General features: G+C 55.5%; 1 protein-coding gene across 4 annotated transcripts; it reads left to right on the plus strand.

Moving 5' to 3' along the window:
• Positions 1–1,210: 1,210 nt before the first annotated feature.
• On the plus strand, positions 1,211–14,353 carry KLC2 (kinesin light chain 2; the record flags this gene model as incomplete). 4 transcript variants are annotated; one of them, XM_080717247.1, is made up of 16 exons in its annotated part: positions 1,211–1,374; positions 1,960–2,263; positions 7,080–7,310; positions 7,388–7,457; positions 10,645–10,867; positions 11,316–11,403; positions 11,504–11,605; positions 11,683–11,856; positions 11,937–12,036; positions 12,533–12,582; positions 12,663–12,730; positions 13,075–13,183; positions 13,269–13,427; positions 13,497–13,621; positions 13,842–13,905; positions 14,270–14,353. In XM_080717247.1, the coding sequence occupies 15 exons, from the start codon at positions 2,036–2,038 to the stop codon at positions 14,351–14,353; spliced, it is 1,875 nt and encodes a 624-aa protein (XP_080573373.1). The 4 variants fall into 4 exon arrangements, with proteins under 4 accessions (XP_080573373.1, XP_080573370.1, XP_080573371.1 ...); XM_080717244.1 differs by lacking the exon at positions 1,211–1,374 and having other exon boundaries at positions 2,036–2,263; positions 13,803–13,899; XM_080717245.1 differs by lacking the exon at positions 1,211–1,374 and having other exon boundaries at positions 2,036–2,263; positions 13,842–13,899.
• Positions 14,354–15,279: the final 926 nt, after the last annotated feature.

The following is a 15,279-nucleotide window of genomic DNA, read 5'->3' on the forward strand; positions in this document are numbered from 1 at the left end:
TTTTTATTCTTTATTTTGAAACAGGGTCTCACTGAGTTGCAAAGGACTGTCCTTGAACCTGGATCCTCCTATCTCAGTCTCCCAAATGCTGGGATTACAAGCATGTACCACCACACCTGGAATTTTTTTTTTTTTTTTGCAATACTGGGGAAGGAACCCAGGGGCATTCTACCTCTGAACTACACCCCCAGCCCTATTATATTATTATTATTATTATTATTATTATTATTATTATTATTATTATTATTTTGTGGGTCTGGGGATGGGATCCAGGGGCTTTCTACCTCTGAGCTACACCCCCTGCCCTATTTTTTCTTTCTTTCTTTCTTTTTTTTTCTTCTTGGTGGTACTGGGGGTGGAACCCAGAGGCTTTCTACCTCCGGGCTATACTCCCAGACGTTTTTTATATTTTATTTGGAAACAGGGTCTCACTAAGTTGCTGAGATCTTTCTTTCCTTTGAAACAGGGTCTCACTGAGTTGCAAAGGGCCTCACTAACTAGCTGAGGCTGTCTGTGAACTGCGATCCTCCTGTCTCAGCCTCCTGAATGCTGAGATTACAAGCATGAGTCCCCACACCCAGCTTGTATTTTTATTTTGAAACAGGGTCTCCTAGGTTGATGAAAGCCTCACTGGCTGAGGTTGTCCTCGAACCTGCAATCCTCTTGTCTTGGCCTCCTAAGCACTGGAATTACAGACAAGCACTACCACTCCTGGCTTTATTTTTTGAAACAGGGCTCACTAAATTGCTGAGGCTGTGCTCGAACCTACGATCCTCCCTCCGGTCTCAGCCCCCAAGTACTGTAATTACAGACAAAGCACCACCATGTCCCGCTAGGTTTAAATACTTAAGGGGGCCGAAGCACTCAAGAAGTGCCCATGGTTTCAACAGTGTGGTCTTTCTCGCTCTGGACTCCCAGGGGTCCTGGCCTGCTCGCGGAGCCTCAGTGCCTCCCGCCCACCTCGCGGGCCGCCGCTCAAAGTGCGCTCTGGCTCACGGTCTCCCGACCAGCGCGGCCCCCAGCCCTCGCCGCACGTCAGCGCGGGGCAGCCCAGACCCGGGGCCGGGGCGGAGTCCCGGGCCACCCAGCGCAGCGGCAAGCCCCGCCCCTCCGGGCGGCCCCGCCCCGCCCCGGTAGCCCCGCCCCCGGAGCCGGTGGGGCCCGCGCGCTCCTTTAAGGCAGCTCGCCCGCAGAGAGGAGCGTGTTTCGCCCCCTCCGACGGCGCCGAGGTAGCGCCTTCACCTTTAAGGCGGCGCGGGGGCTGCTGGGAAGGCCGGCGGGATGGAGGCGGCGGGACCCGCTCAGGGCTGCGGGTCCGGGTGAAGCGGGGCGGGAGTCGGAGCCGGAGCCGGCCCGAGCCAGAGGCGCGGGCCGATCGGGCCAGGAGACCGGGTCAGGCCCCGGGGGCTAGGGGCCGCGGGCCGTCCTCGCGGAGGGGTCGTCGGGGCGCGGCCCGGGAGGACCAGGCCGCCGCGGGGAGGGGGCGCGGCCCTCGGGCGGGGTCGCAGCCCGGCCTTCTCTGGGCAGGGTGGAGGGCGTCGCGCCGGCCTATGGGAGGGGGCGTCGTGGGCGCGGCCCCAGACCTCAGCCCCTCGGGGAGGGTCCCCGCGGGCCCGCCGCCCTGGGGGAGGGGCTCCGCGGCGCGGCCGGCCTGTGGGGGAGGCGCCGGGGATGGGGCCGGGGTCTCGAGCCCGCGCCGAGCCCCCCGGTGGCTGGCCGGCCTGTCCCCGGTGCCCCGTGTCCTGACTAGGGCCGTCCCGGGGAAGCCCCGAGCCGGGGCCGCCCGAGCCGGGGTCTGGGTGGGAATCGGGGTCCAGCTCCGGCCGCACCGCATTGCGTCTCCGGCCGAGCGGGCCGGGCGCCCCCTGTAGGCCGAGCGCGGGCGCGGTGCGGGCCGCTGGCGCGGGGACCTGGGCACCCTGGGGACGCGGGCGTCCGGGGACCGCCGGTGTTTACCAGATCTGGGGTGGACGGTGGTGTGGCCTCAGGTCCGGTGCCCGCCTGCCCGCCCCTCGCTTTCACAGGCGGCGCGACCATGGCCACGATGGTGCTTCCACGGGAGGAGAAGCTGAGCCAGGACGAGATCGTGCTGGGCACCAAGGCCGTCATCCAGGGACTGGAGACCCTGCGTGGGGAGCATCGTGCCCTGCTGGCGCCTCTGGCCTCGCACGAGGCCGCCGAGGCCGAGCCGGGCTCGCAGGAGCGTTGCCTCCTCCTGCGCCGCTCCCTGGAGGCCATTGAGCTGGGGCTGGGAGAGGCCCAGGTAGGTCAGTTCTGGGCCGCTGAGGTGGGAGGTCATGGGATCATTTTGCCTTCTGGAGGAATTCCTATGATGTAGGAACAGAATTTGAGCAGGGGGCGACATTTTCCCTAGAGCCCTGTGTTAGGACTAGAATAAATACCTTTTGAAGAAATGAATGTACTTTGGAGACCCCAGCCAGTCCCCGGAGACCCTGAGCGCCCTCACCCCTAAGCACAGCCCTATTCCTGGCTCCTCTCTGCTTAACAGAGAATGGGTGGCAAAGGAGAACAGAAAGGAGTTTCTTAGCTGGATGTGGTGGTACAGGCTTGTATTCCTAGTACTTGGGAGCCTGAGACAGGAGGTCTGTGGTTGGGGGCCAGCCTCAGCTACTTAGTGAGGCCCTCTGCAACTTAGTGAGACTTTTGTTTCAAAATAAAGAATAAAAAAATAGGGCTGGGGGTGTAGCTTGGAGGTAGAATGCCCCTGGATTAAATCCCCAGTACGGCAAAAAAAGAAAAAGGAGTTTCTTAAGGAAATACCCCCTTCCCATTTATCTTCCACTGATTTGCTAAATTATCTAATTTATCATGTGCCTGTTAAGTGCCAGGCAGTGTGGCAGTGCTAGGGATGCAGGGCGGAACAAGGTAGACAAGACCTCTGCCTTAGGCTAGTAGGAAAAGAGAAAAGAGAAGCCAGGCACAAATAATTGTAACAAATTGTGATAAGGTCTCTAAAGAAAAGAACCAGCCCTTGTGACAGCCTGTAGCAGGAGGTCTTGTCTACTGATCAAGCAAGACTTCTCTGAAGAAATGGCCCAGCCTCCAGGAAGGGGAGCGGGGAGAAGTTGCATGCATAAAGGTTCTGAGGTTGGAAAAGATCATGTTGTTGAGTGAGAGGAGAACTTGGTGACCCAGGAGCATTCTACTTCTGAGCTACACCCCCAGCCCTATTTTTTACTCTTTATATATTTATTTATTTATTTTTTGTGGTACTCAGGGTGGGACCCAGAGGCTTTCTACCTCCGGGCTATACTCCCAGACCTATTTTATACTTTATTTGGAAACAGGGTCTCACTAAGTTGCTGAGAGCCTCACTAAGTAGCTGAGGCTGGCTTCAAACTTGTGTGATCCTCCTGTCTCCGCCTCCCAAGCGCAGGGATTACAAGTGTGCACCACCACGCTCGGCTTATTCTTTATTTTTGAAACAGGGTCTCACTGAGTTGCAAAGGGTCTCATTAAGTAACTGAGGCAGGCTGCAAACTGCCATCCTCCTGTCTCAGCCTCCCATATGCTGGGATTACAAGCGTGCACCACCATACCCGGCTTTTATTTTGTTTTTGTTTTTTGTTTGTTTTTTGGTGGTACTGGGGATAGAACCCTTCTACCTCCGGGTTACACTCCCAGACCTATTTTATATATTTTTATTTGGAAACAGGGTCTCTTAAGCCAGCGAGACTGGCTTCGAACCTGCGTGATCCTCCTGTCTCTGCCTCCCAAGTGCAGGGATTATAAGCGTGCGCCACCATGCCCTGTGTTGGCATTTATTTATTTATTTATTTATTTATTTATTTTTTTATTATTTTTTTGGTGGTACTGGTGTTCCTGGAAGCCCTTCTGTATCCAGGCTACACTCCCAGACCCATTTTTTAATTTTTGGAAACGGTCTCTTGAGCCAGTGCAGCTGGCTTCGAACCTGCGCAATCCTCCTGTCTCCGCCTCTCAAGCGCAGGGATTACAAGCGTTTGCCACCACGCCCAGCGTTGGCCTTTATTTAAAATAAAATAAAATAAACTAGGTTGATGAGAGTCTCACTACTTGATGAGGTTGCCCTTTGCAACTCAGTGAGACCCTCTTTCAAAACAAAGAATTAAAATTAAGGCTGAGGGCGTCACTTGAAGGCAAAATGTCCCTAGGTTCCATCCCCAGTACCTCAAAAAAATTTTGATTAAATAAATAAATAGAAATAAAAATTCAAAAATTCCAGCTGGGCACAGGGAGGCTGAGACTGGAGGATTAGGGTTCGTGGCCAGCTTCAGCTACTTAGTGAGGCCTCTGCAACTTAGTGAGACCCCTTCTCAAAATAAAGAATAAAAAATAGGGCAGGGGCTGTAGCTCGGAGGTTAAATGCCCCTGGGTCCCATCTGCAGACCCACAAAACAAAACAAGAAAACAAAAAATAAGCCAGGAGTTGTGGTGCACACCTATAATCCTAGCATTTGGGAGGCTGCGACAGGAGGATCACAGAATCAAGGACAGCCTTATCAAGTACTGAGACTGTCATCACCCTAGCAAGACCTTGTTCCATCAAAATATAAATAAAATGGGACTGGTGATATGGTTCCACCCCTAGAACCACAAATTAATAAATAAAATAGAATTGGGCTGGCCGGGCGTGGTGGTGCACGCTTGTAATCCCCGCGCTTGGGAGGCGGAGACAGGAGGATCGCGCTGGTTCGGAGCCAGCCTCACTGGCTTAAGAGACCCTGTTTCCAAATAAAAAAACTATAAAAAATAGGTCTGGGAGTATAGCCCGGAGGTAGAAGGGCTTCCAGGAACCCCAGTACCACCAAAATAAAAAGAAAGAAAAAGAAAGCAGGGAGTGGTCAGGAAGCCGGCCAGCACTGGGCTTCGGGTGCGAGATGGCCACGACTGGAGAGAAGGTTCAGCCGGACCTGGGGATGAAGTAAGGGAAGGAGGGGGGCAGCAGAAACCGCAGATGTGTGGGTTAAGCAAGCTTGGGGTGAGAGCCTGGGTGGGTCTTTGCAGATTGGACTGCCGGCATCACACACAGATAGACATGTCCAGGAGGCGCTGAGATGTGCAAGGGATTAGACGCTAAGGAAGAAGTTGTTGTTTATTGGGAATTTAACTCAGGGTCATCAGCTTCTGAGCTACATCCCAAGACCTATTTTATTTTATTTTATTTATTATTTTTTTGTGGGTCTGGGGATAGAACCCAGAGGCATTCGAACTCCAAGCCAACCCCCTGCCCTATTTTTTATTCTTCATTTTGAAACAGGGTCCCACCAAGTTGCAAAGGGCCTCGCTAAGTAGCCGAGGCTGTCAGCGAACGCAGATCCTCCTGTCTCAGCCTCCCCAATGCTGGGATTCCAAGCGTGCCCACCACGCGCGGCTGACCTACTTTGTTTTTATTTGGAAACGGGGTCTCACTAGGTTGATGAGTCTCACTGCTTGCTGAGGCTGCCCTCCTGTCTCAGCCTCCTTGGTACTAGGATTATAAGTTGTTCCGCTTAGATTCTGGTTGAGCCACTGCCTGGCTCTGCATCCTGAGCAGGTTGTATCATCCTGCTTCCTTGTCTTTAAAATAGGGACCGTGCCATCTGCTGTGTATACTTTCAGGCTGTTTAGGTAATTTTTTTTTTTTTTTGCAGTTCTGGGGATGGAACCCAGGGGCATTCTACCTCTAAGATACACCCCCAAACCTATGTTTTATTCTTTATTTTGAAACCAGGTCTCACTGAGTTGCAAAGGGCCTCACTAAATAGCTGAGGCTGTCCTCAAACTTCGATCCTCCAGTCTCAGCCTCCCAAGTACTGGTATTACAAGCGTGCACCACCATGCCCGGCTTAGGTAAATTTTTTTTAAACTCTTGGTTATAAAAACACCTTTTGTGTGTGTGTGGTACTGGGGATTAAACCAGGGGCATTCTACCTCCAAGTTACACCTCCAGCCCAATTTTTTTCTTTTCTTTTCTTTTCTTTTTTTTTTTTTTGTACTAGGGATGGAACCCAGGGGTTTTCTACCTCTAGGCTATACTCCCAGACCTATTTTATATTTAATTTGAAAACAGGGTCTTATTAAATTGCTGAGAGCCTAAGTAGCTGAGGCTGGCTTCAAACCTGCGCAATCCTCCTGTCTCAGCCTCCCAGGTACTGGGATTACAAGTGTGTGCCGCCATGCCGAGCTCCAGCCCTATTTTTTATTATTTAGTTTGAAACAGGATCTAAGTTGCAGAGGGCCTCACTTAAGTAGCTGGGGCTGGCCTTGAACCTGTGATCCTCCTGTGTCAGCCTCCCAAGTACTGGGATTGCAAGCATGTGCCACCACGTCCAACTGCAACACCTGCCATTTAAACGTTTTGCTAGCAAGCACAGGGTCTCGGACTGCCCAGTCTTCTGCAGAGGCACCTTGTTGCCCCCTTGGCCTGTGACTGCCAGGTACAGAGATGGCCACATGGCCCCACTCCTGCTGGCGCGCAGGCCCGTCACCTATGGGCGTGCGATGGCCCTGGCAGTGAGGCCTTCGGTAGGGCTGGGCTGAGGGAAGCTGTGGCTGTGAGGACAAAGAAATGAAACTAGACCACGAAGGACAGAAAGGAGGTGGAGGAGCACATGCCACGGCGCTGAGGCGGGGACGCTCAGGAGGGAGTCGGGTGGGGATGGAGACTGCGGCTTCCTTGTGCTCTGGGACGCTGCCTGTTCCTCCCTGGGAGCTTCAGGAGGCAGGGCGTGCTGAGTCCTGGGCAGAGTCAGGATGCGGCCTTTCAGTGTCCCTTGAACCAGCTTTGGTTAAGCACTAACCCTGGGGCAGAGAGTGGCTGGATAGTGGCTGTGGCTACACAGGTAGAATATAATCCCCAGGACTTCAGGGATTGCTGAGAGAGCAGGGTCCCCCCCCCCAAAAAAAAAAAAAAAAAAAAAAAAAAAACTTGGGTTTGAGCTTTGGACTAGGGGTCCTTGGGAGAAAACTCCCAGGCTCAGGCCCCGAGCTTCTCACAGGCAGGCCCACCTGGCTCCTCACTAAGCCGGAGTCCCAGAAGGCCAGGCGAGTCACGGGCCACAGGGCGGCCAGGGCTGATGCTCCTGCCGGCTGCACAGGTGATCCTGGCGCTCTCCAGCCACCTGGGTGCTGTGGAGTCAGAGAAGCAGAAGCTGCGGGCTCAGGTGCGGCGGCTGGTGCAGGAGAACCAGTGGCTGCGCGAGGAGCTGGCGGGGACGCAGCAGAAGCTGCAGCGCAGTGAGCAGGCGGTGGCCCAGCTGGAGGAGGAGAAGCAGCACCTGCTGTTCATGAGCCAGATCCGCAAGCTGGATGAGGACGCCTCCCCCAACGTGAGCCCTCCCTGGCCGGCCGCCCCACCGCCCACCCCGCTGGCCGGGGCCGCTCCCTGACGCACCTGTCTTCCCAGGAGGAGAAGGGGGACGTCCCCAAAGACTCTCTGGATGACCTGTTCCCCAACGAGGATGAGCAGAGCCCAGGTGCAGATGAGCGGCTTGTTCTGGTTGGGGTAGGGCTGTGTGAATTGTTGGGCCTGGGACAAGAAATGGGGACGTTTTATTATTTATTTATTTATAGTACTGGGGATGGAACCCAGGAGCTTTCTACCTCCAAACGACACCCCCCAGGCCTATTTTTTATTGTGTGTGTGTGTGTGTGTGTGTGTGTGTGTGTGTGTGTGTGTGTGAGAGAGAGAGAGAGAGAGAGAGAGAGAGAGAGAGAGAGAGAGAGATAGATACTGGGGGTGGAACCCAGGGGCTTTCTACCTCCAGGCTATATTCCTATTTTATATTTTAGACCTATTTTATATTTTAGTTGGAAACAGTGTCTCACTAAGTTGCTGAGAGCCTCGCTAAGTAGTTAAGGCTGGCTTTGAACCTGTGTGATCCTCTTGTTTCAGCCTCCCAAGCACAGGGATTACAGGTGTGCACCACCACGCCCGGCTTCCTATTTTTTATTTATTTTGAAACAGGATCTCACTGAGTTGCAAAGGGCCTCACTAAGTAGCTGAGGCTGGCTGAGAACCCGGATCCTCCTGTCTCAGCCTCCCAAATGCTGGGAGTACAAGCGTGCGCCACCACACACAGGTAGTCCACGCCCAGGTAGTCTTTTCACTTTTTGAAACAAGGTCTCACTGAGTTGCAAAGGGCCTTGCTAAGTAGCTGAGGCTGTCCTTGAACCACAGTCCTCCGGTCTCTGCCTCCCAAGTGGTGGGGGGATTGCAAACGTGCACCACCACGCCCAGCTTTATTTTTTTATTTTTTATTTTTATTTATTTATTTATTTTTTGGTGGTACTGGGGTTCCTGGAAGCCCTTCTACCTCCGGGCTACACTCCCAGACCTATTTTTACATTTTTATTTGGAAACATGGTCTCCTAAGCCAGCGCACGCGGCTGGCTTCGAACCTGCGCGATCCTCCTGTCTCTGCCTCCCAAGCGCGGGGATTACAAGCATGCGCCACCACGCCCAGCTATTTTTTTATTTTGAAACAGGGTCTCCCTATATTGCTGAGGCTGGTCTCAAACCTGTGATCCTCCTTTCTCAGCCTCCCAAGTATTGGGATTACAGGCATATGTCACCACACCTGCCTTCTGCTTGCTTTCTTTCTTTTGTTCTTTCGTTCTTTTTTGTTTGTTTGTTTTTCAGTACTGGGAATGGGATCCAAGGGTCTTCTACCTCCAACCTGCACCCCCAGCCCTTTTTTGTGTGTTTGTGGTACTAGGGATGGAACCTGGGGGCATTCTTCCTTCCAGGTACACCTCCAGTCCTATATTTTTTGTGTGTGTGTGGTACGGGGATGGAACCCAGGGATAATCTACCTTTGAGCGACACCCCGACCCTTTATTTTATTTGTTTGTTTGTTTATTGTAGTACTAGGGATGGAACCCAGGGGCTTTCTACCTCCAGGCTACATCCCTAGATGTATTTTTATATTTTATTTGGAAACAGGGTCTCACTAAATTGTTGAGAGCCTCAGTAAGTAGCTGAGGCTGGCTTCAAACCTGTGCAATCCTCCTGGCTCAGCCTCCCAAGTACTGAGATTATAAACATCTGCCACCACACCCAGCTTATTTTATATTTATTTTTATTTTTTATTTTGGAACAGGATCTAAGTTGCAAAGGGCCTCACTAAGTAGCTGAGGCTGACTTCAAACCTGCACAATCCTCCTGTCTCAGCCTCCCAAATGCTACCACGCCCAGCTCTCAGCCCTATTTTTTTTATTCTTTATTTTAAAACATGGTCTGAGTTGCAAAGGGCCTCACTAAGTAGGAGCTGAGGCTGTCCATGAACACGGATCCTCCTGTCTTAGCCTCCCAAATGATGGAATTATAAGCATGTGCCACCTCGCCTGGCCCCAGCCTTATTTTTTTTTCTTTATTTTAGAAACAGGGTCTCACTTAATAGCTGAGGCTGTCCATGAACCATGATCCTCCTGTCTCAGCCTCCCAAATACTGGGATTACAAGCATGCACCACCACACCCAGCCCTTCTGCCTTCTTTTTTTTTTTTTTTTTTCTTTTTCTTTTTTTGTTATTGGGTATTGAACCTACAGCATTCTACCTTTGACCTACATCCCTAGCCTTATTTCATTTTTTAAATTTTTGCAGTAACAGGGGTGGGACCCAGAGGCATTGTGTGCTACACCCCTAGCCCTATTTTTTTAGCTATTTATTTATTTATTTATTTATTTATTTATTATTATTTGGTTCCTGGAAACCCTTCTACCTCCTGGCTACACTCCCAGACACCTATTTTTTTTATATTTTTATTATATTTGGAAACAGGATCTCTTAAGCCAGCGAGGCTGTCTTCAAACCTGCGCGATCTTCCTGTCTCCGCCTCCCAAGCACGGGCCACCACTCCCGGCCCCAACCCTATTTTTTTCTTTACTTTGAAACAGTCTCACTGAGTTGCAAAGAGCCTCACTAAGTAGCCGAGGCTGTCTGTGAACTGAGATCCTGTTGTCTCAGCCTCCCGAATGTTGGGATTACAAGTGTGTGCCACCATGTCCGGCTTTTTTGTTTTGAAATAGGGTCTCACTAAATTGCTGAGGCTGGCCTCAAACCTGTGATCCTCCTGTTTTAGTCTCCCAAGTACTGGGATTACAAATGTGTTTCGCCATGCCTGGCTTCTGTCTTGGTTCTTAACATCCCAACACATTAGCGCTTAAAAGGTAGGTCTTGCCGGGCGTGGTGGCGCATGCTTGTAATCCCTGGCTCGGGAGGCTGAGACAGGAGGATTAAACAGGTTTGAAGCCAGCCTCAGCTACTTAGTGAGGCTCTTAGCAACTTAGTGAGACCCTGTTTCCAAATAAAGTATAAAATAGGCCTGTGCATATAGCCCAGAGGTAGAAAGCCTCGGGGTTCCACCCCCAGCACCACTAAATACATACATACATATATACATGAATGAATGAATGGCAGGTCTTTCATGTTGTATCTTGCACCCCCAAACTCTACAGTGAGCAGACATCACAGGTCAGAGCTCTGGAAGCCAGGCTCAGTGGTGTATGCCTATAATTCCAGCGCTTGGGAGGCTGAGGTAGGAGTATCACAGGTTAGAGGCCAGTGCAGGGTAATTTAGCACAGGCCAAAGGCACAGCTGTGGTGCACGCACAGCCCAAGAGGTAGATGATGCAGCTAATCTTCTGCCCTTGGCTCCACAGCCCCCAGCCCTAGCGGAGGGGATGTGGCTGCCCAGCACGGGGGCTACGAGATCCCGGCGCGCCTCCGCACCCTGCACAACCTGGTGATCCAGTACGCCTCTCAGGGCCGCTATGAGGTGGCTGTGCCACTCTGCAAGCAGGCGCTGGAAGACCTGGAGAAGACATCAGGCCACGACCACCCTGATGTGGCCACCATGCTGAACATCCTGGCGCTGGTCTATCGGTGAGGGCCTTCTGGCCAGTTCCCCGCAGGAGCACCTGCATCCTTCCCAGCAGATCCAGCCCTGGGTCACTGAATCCACAGTGCCTGCTGGGGCCAGGACTTGGGCTCAGGGTGCCGCCGAGAGGCAGAGAGAGAAAGGCCTTCATAGGGCTGGGTGCAAGCAGGGAGGCAGCTCAGGAGGATGCTGGGCTCCTAGGGAACTGACACAGCTTCTCTAGGCACCCAGCCATGGAGGGGCTTTGGGAAAAGTGAGTTGTCCCAGAACACAGTAAGGTTGAAATCGGTCTCTGGCATGAACGGGTATGTGTAAACAGCTCGAAGCCCCTGAGCTCCTGGGGCAGAGGCTTCCCAGGTTCTCCACACTGCCATCATGCCCACACATCAGTGAGCACAGGAGTGACACCTGCGGCTCCGCGAAGGCCCTGAGCGTGCTTCTGCCTACCCCCAGGGACCAGAACAAGTACAAGGAGGCGGCCCACCTGCTCAATGATGCCCTGGCCATCCGGGAGAAGACATTGGGCAAGGACCACCCAGCGGTGAGTGAGGGTCTGGGGCGGGGTTGCCTCCCCTTCTGCAGGTCCCAGAGGCCCTGTCCAGCGGGCCCGGGGTCAGGTGCCTTCATTTTCCTGCCCCTAGGTGGCTGCCACACTAAACAACCTGGCAGTCCTGTATGGCAAGAGGGGCAAGTACAAGGAGGCCGAGCCGCTGTGCAAGCGGGCGCTGGAGATCCGGGAGAAGGTGGGCACAGCCGGGAAGGGCTGGGCAGGCCAGAGCGCGGGTGGCCTCAGTCCAGCCACTGACCCCTTCCATGCCAGGTCCTGGGTAAGTTTCACCCAGACGTGGCCAAGCAACTCAGCAACCTGGCGCTGCTGTGCCAGAACCAGGGTAAAGCAGAGGAGGTGGAGTACTACTACCGGCGGGCCCTGGAGATCTACGCCACACGCCTCGGGCCTGACGACCCAAACGTGGCCAAGACCAAGAACAACCTGGTGCCCTGGGGCCAGGCGGGCGGGAGGGAGGGAAGCCAGCTCCCTGCAGGCTGCTCACTCCCCGGGCTCTGCCCCTCTAGGCTTCCTGCTACCTGAAACAGGGCAAGTACCAGGATGCAGAGATCCTCTACAAGGAGATCCTCACTCGGGCTCATGAGAAGGAGTTTGGCTCTGTCAATGGTGAGTTCATGGCCAGCGCGAGGCCGTCATGCCCATGGAGGGTCCCCGCAGGAGCACACACACCTGGCCCGCAGCCGTGGCCGCGCGCACCTTGGTAGTCCCTATGCTTTGGGCTTCTCCCTTCTTCGGGTAAGGGGGCTCACCTTAGAGTCCTGGCCCACGCGTCCTCCTGGGACCACCTTGCGGCCCCAGTGGCCAGCCATTTCTGCTCCCATCTCCCTTGCCCCTGGCTCATCATTTACCCACATGTTGAGCCTGAGCTGGGGAAGGGTCTGTCTCCCACTCTCCCCTCACCCATCAAAGCCTCTCGGCACAGGATATGTCCTGCTCATGTCTGTCCAGAGCAGGTTCAGTGATGATTCTGGCCTGTTTCTTGTTCATTTATTTAACAAAATTCAACCCTGGTCCTTCCTGAATATTCCTGCCCTTGTCTGCACCCCAGTTCTGTGCCCAGCACAATCTGTGGCAAGCTGGTAACAATCCCTTCTCCCTCCAGGGGACAACAAGCCCATCTGGATGCACGCGGAGGAACGGGAAGAGAGCAAGGTAGCACTATGGGCTGGACTGGGCAGGCAGCTGGGATGTGGAGGGGAAGGCTCCCACCACCCCAACCTGTCTTCCCCCAGGATAAGCGCCGGGACAGCGCCCCCTATGGGGAGTATGGCAGCTGGTACAAGGCTTGCAAGGTTGACAGGTGAGGGTGCCAGGGGCTGCTGGTTCTGCATCTGGGTGGGGCGAGGCCCAGGCCCCACACCGGTCCTCCCCCCAGAGGGCACATGCCTTTCTTCTGTCCCTCATCGCTTACATACCAGGTCACAAGACAACCTGGCCCTTCCGCCCCTGGGCCTCCCAGCTTCTGGTCCTGGTGGCAGTATTCTGTGAGGGCTCTGGGCCAGCAGGACAGGAGAGACCAGTGGGCCTAGTACAGAGCTGGACACAGAGGTGCTAGGGTCTCACTGATGGGCTGTTTCCTAAGGCCCAGTGTGTGCTGGGTTGGGGGGACACAGTTCAGCTGACCGTCCTGCTGTCCATCCACAGCCCCACAGTCAATACCACCCTGCGCAGTCTGGGAGCCCTGTACCGGCGCCAGGGCAAGCTGGAAGCCGCGCACACGCTGGAAGATTGCGCCAGCCGCAGCCGCAAGCAGGTGGGGCTCCGAGCAAGTGGGGCAGGCAGGAACCTGTGAGGCTGTGTTAGTTTTGCCAGTCAGTGCCTGATGCTCCCTCTCCCAGGGTCTGGATCCTGCAAGCCAGACCAAGGTGGTGGAACTGCTGAAAGATGGCAGTGGCGGGCGTGGAGACCGCCGTGGCAGCCGCGATGGGGCTGGGGGTGCCGGGCCTCGGTCGGAGTCTGACCTGGAGGACGCAGGGCCTGCCGCAGAGTGGAGTGGGGTGAGTGTGGGCCTGGCGGGCTGGAGCCCTGGTGGCCGGCACAGCCTAGAGTGAAGCCTACACCTACAGGACGGCAGCGGCTCCCTGCGGCGCAGCGGCTCCTTTGGGAAGCTCCGGGATGCACTGAGGCGCAGCAGTGAGATGCTGGTGAAGAAGCTGCAGGGGGGTAGCCCCCAGGAGCCCCCCAACCCCAGGTGAGCCCCCACCCAGGGAGCGCCTCTAGAGCCATTCAGCGACCCCAGATGAGCTCCTGACCCGAGTGCATGCTGCTGGCCAGGGCGACCACCCCATCCGGCTCGGGTCCTCCACTGCCAAGTCTGCTCCCGCCCCTGGTCCTCCCTTCCCAGCCCCAGCCTGACTTCTCATCTCCCCCGATCCTGCCTTGGGCAAATCCTGGACATCCTTTTCCCTCAGGATGAAACGGGCCAGTTCTCTCAACTTTCTCAACAAGAGCGTGGAGGAGCCAGTCCAGGTAGGGGCAGAAGGTCTCCGACATTGGGCAGCCGAGGCCCAGGCCCCTGCCCCGGGGCTCCCCGGGATCTGAGTCTGCATGTGTTCCTGCCCAGCTTCTGGAGTTGTCTCTTCATCCAGCAACAGTTCTGTCCCTGTCCCAGGCCTGCTTTGGGCTGGGCAGCAGGGAGATGGATGAGGACCCAGAGCATGCCCTGGTGTCAGCACACCAACTGGAAGCCACGGGAGTGTCGGGCACTCCAGGGCATGCATGGCCTTGAGTCAGAGCAGCCCCTGCCCAGCCCGCGGACTCGGCTGCATCTGCCCCCAAGGACTGGCCAGGAAGCAGTCACAGCAGCATATGGCTGAGCCACCTGCCCCTCTGCCCACAGCCTGGAGGCACAGGCCTCTCTGACAGCCGCACGCTCAGCTCCAGTTCCATGGACCTCTCTCGACGAAGCTCCCTCGTGGGCTAGTCCTGAAGCAACAGCCAGCCGCCAGAGCCGCCACCCGCACACCCCTCCCTCAGCCCTGCGCATGGGCCAGCTGCTCGTCCTGCCTCTCCCAAGGACCCCCGTCTTTTCTGTTCAATCTCAGGGTAACCTCCCCCCTCGTCATCTCAGCCTGAGCCCTGGAGGCCGGGCTTGCCCGCTCCAGCTCTACCCCTTATTTATTCCTTCCTGCAGGGCCCCCCTCCCCTAAGTTCGGGGCCAGCGGGTAGGGCTGGCTGGTGTCTCCAAGATAGACATTGGTTGCCACCCTCCCCAGACTCCGGAGCCAAGAACACTAAGCACCTGCGGTCCCTTCAGCATCCCTGCCCTCGCCCCTCCCGGGCCGTTGCTTCTGTATATAGAGAATAAGTTATTGGCCGCGCCCCCTCAGTCCACGGTACTCCCGGGCCTCCCCCGCCCCGCCCTTCTCCAGTGGTACCGCCCAGGCCTTAATCACCCCCATTCCGCGCGGTGGTATTTCCCACGTTCTCGGGTGCGGCGGCGCCTCCAGGGTTCCCCGGGCCTCCTCGCACTGCAGTCCTCCGGGGTGCGCCCCATCGCGCCTGGCCGCGTGACCCAGCACAGAGGGCCGAGCCGTCCCTTCTCGTCGGCCCCGCGCCCCGGCCTTACGCACTGCCCCCTCCCGCCAGGCACGGCCTGACCCCGCCCGGGAGCCGCTCCGCCACGCCCCCCACGCCCGCAGCTTCTCGGAGGGTCAGTGACGTTCCCAGGCAGGAGGGCCACCCCAACCCAGGGGTGAGGCGCTCACTCTCTATTTTCAGATGTTGCTGTAGAAATAAAGACGGTTTGAATCTGACCCCGGCGTATTTTGAGGGGGGGGGGGTCGGGAGAGGCTGTAAGGTGTATATGCCCCGCGAGGCGGGAACCCAGATATTTTGTCCCTATCTGGG

Source organism: Muscardinus avellanarius (assembly GCF_963383645.1).
Source record: "Muscardinus avellanarius genome assembly, chromosome: 1".
NCBI lineage: Eukaryota > Metazoa > Chordata > Mammalia > Rodentia > Gliridae > Muscardinus > Muscardinus avellanarius.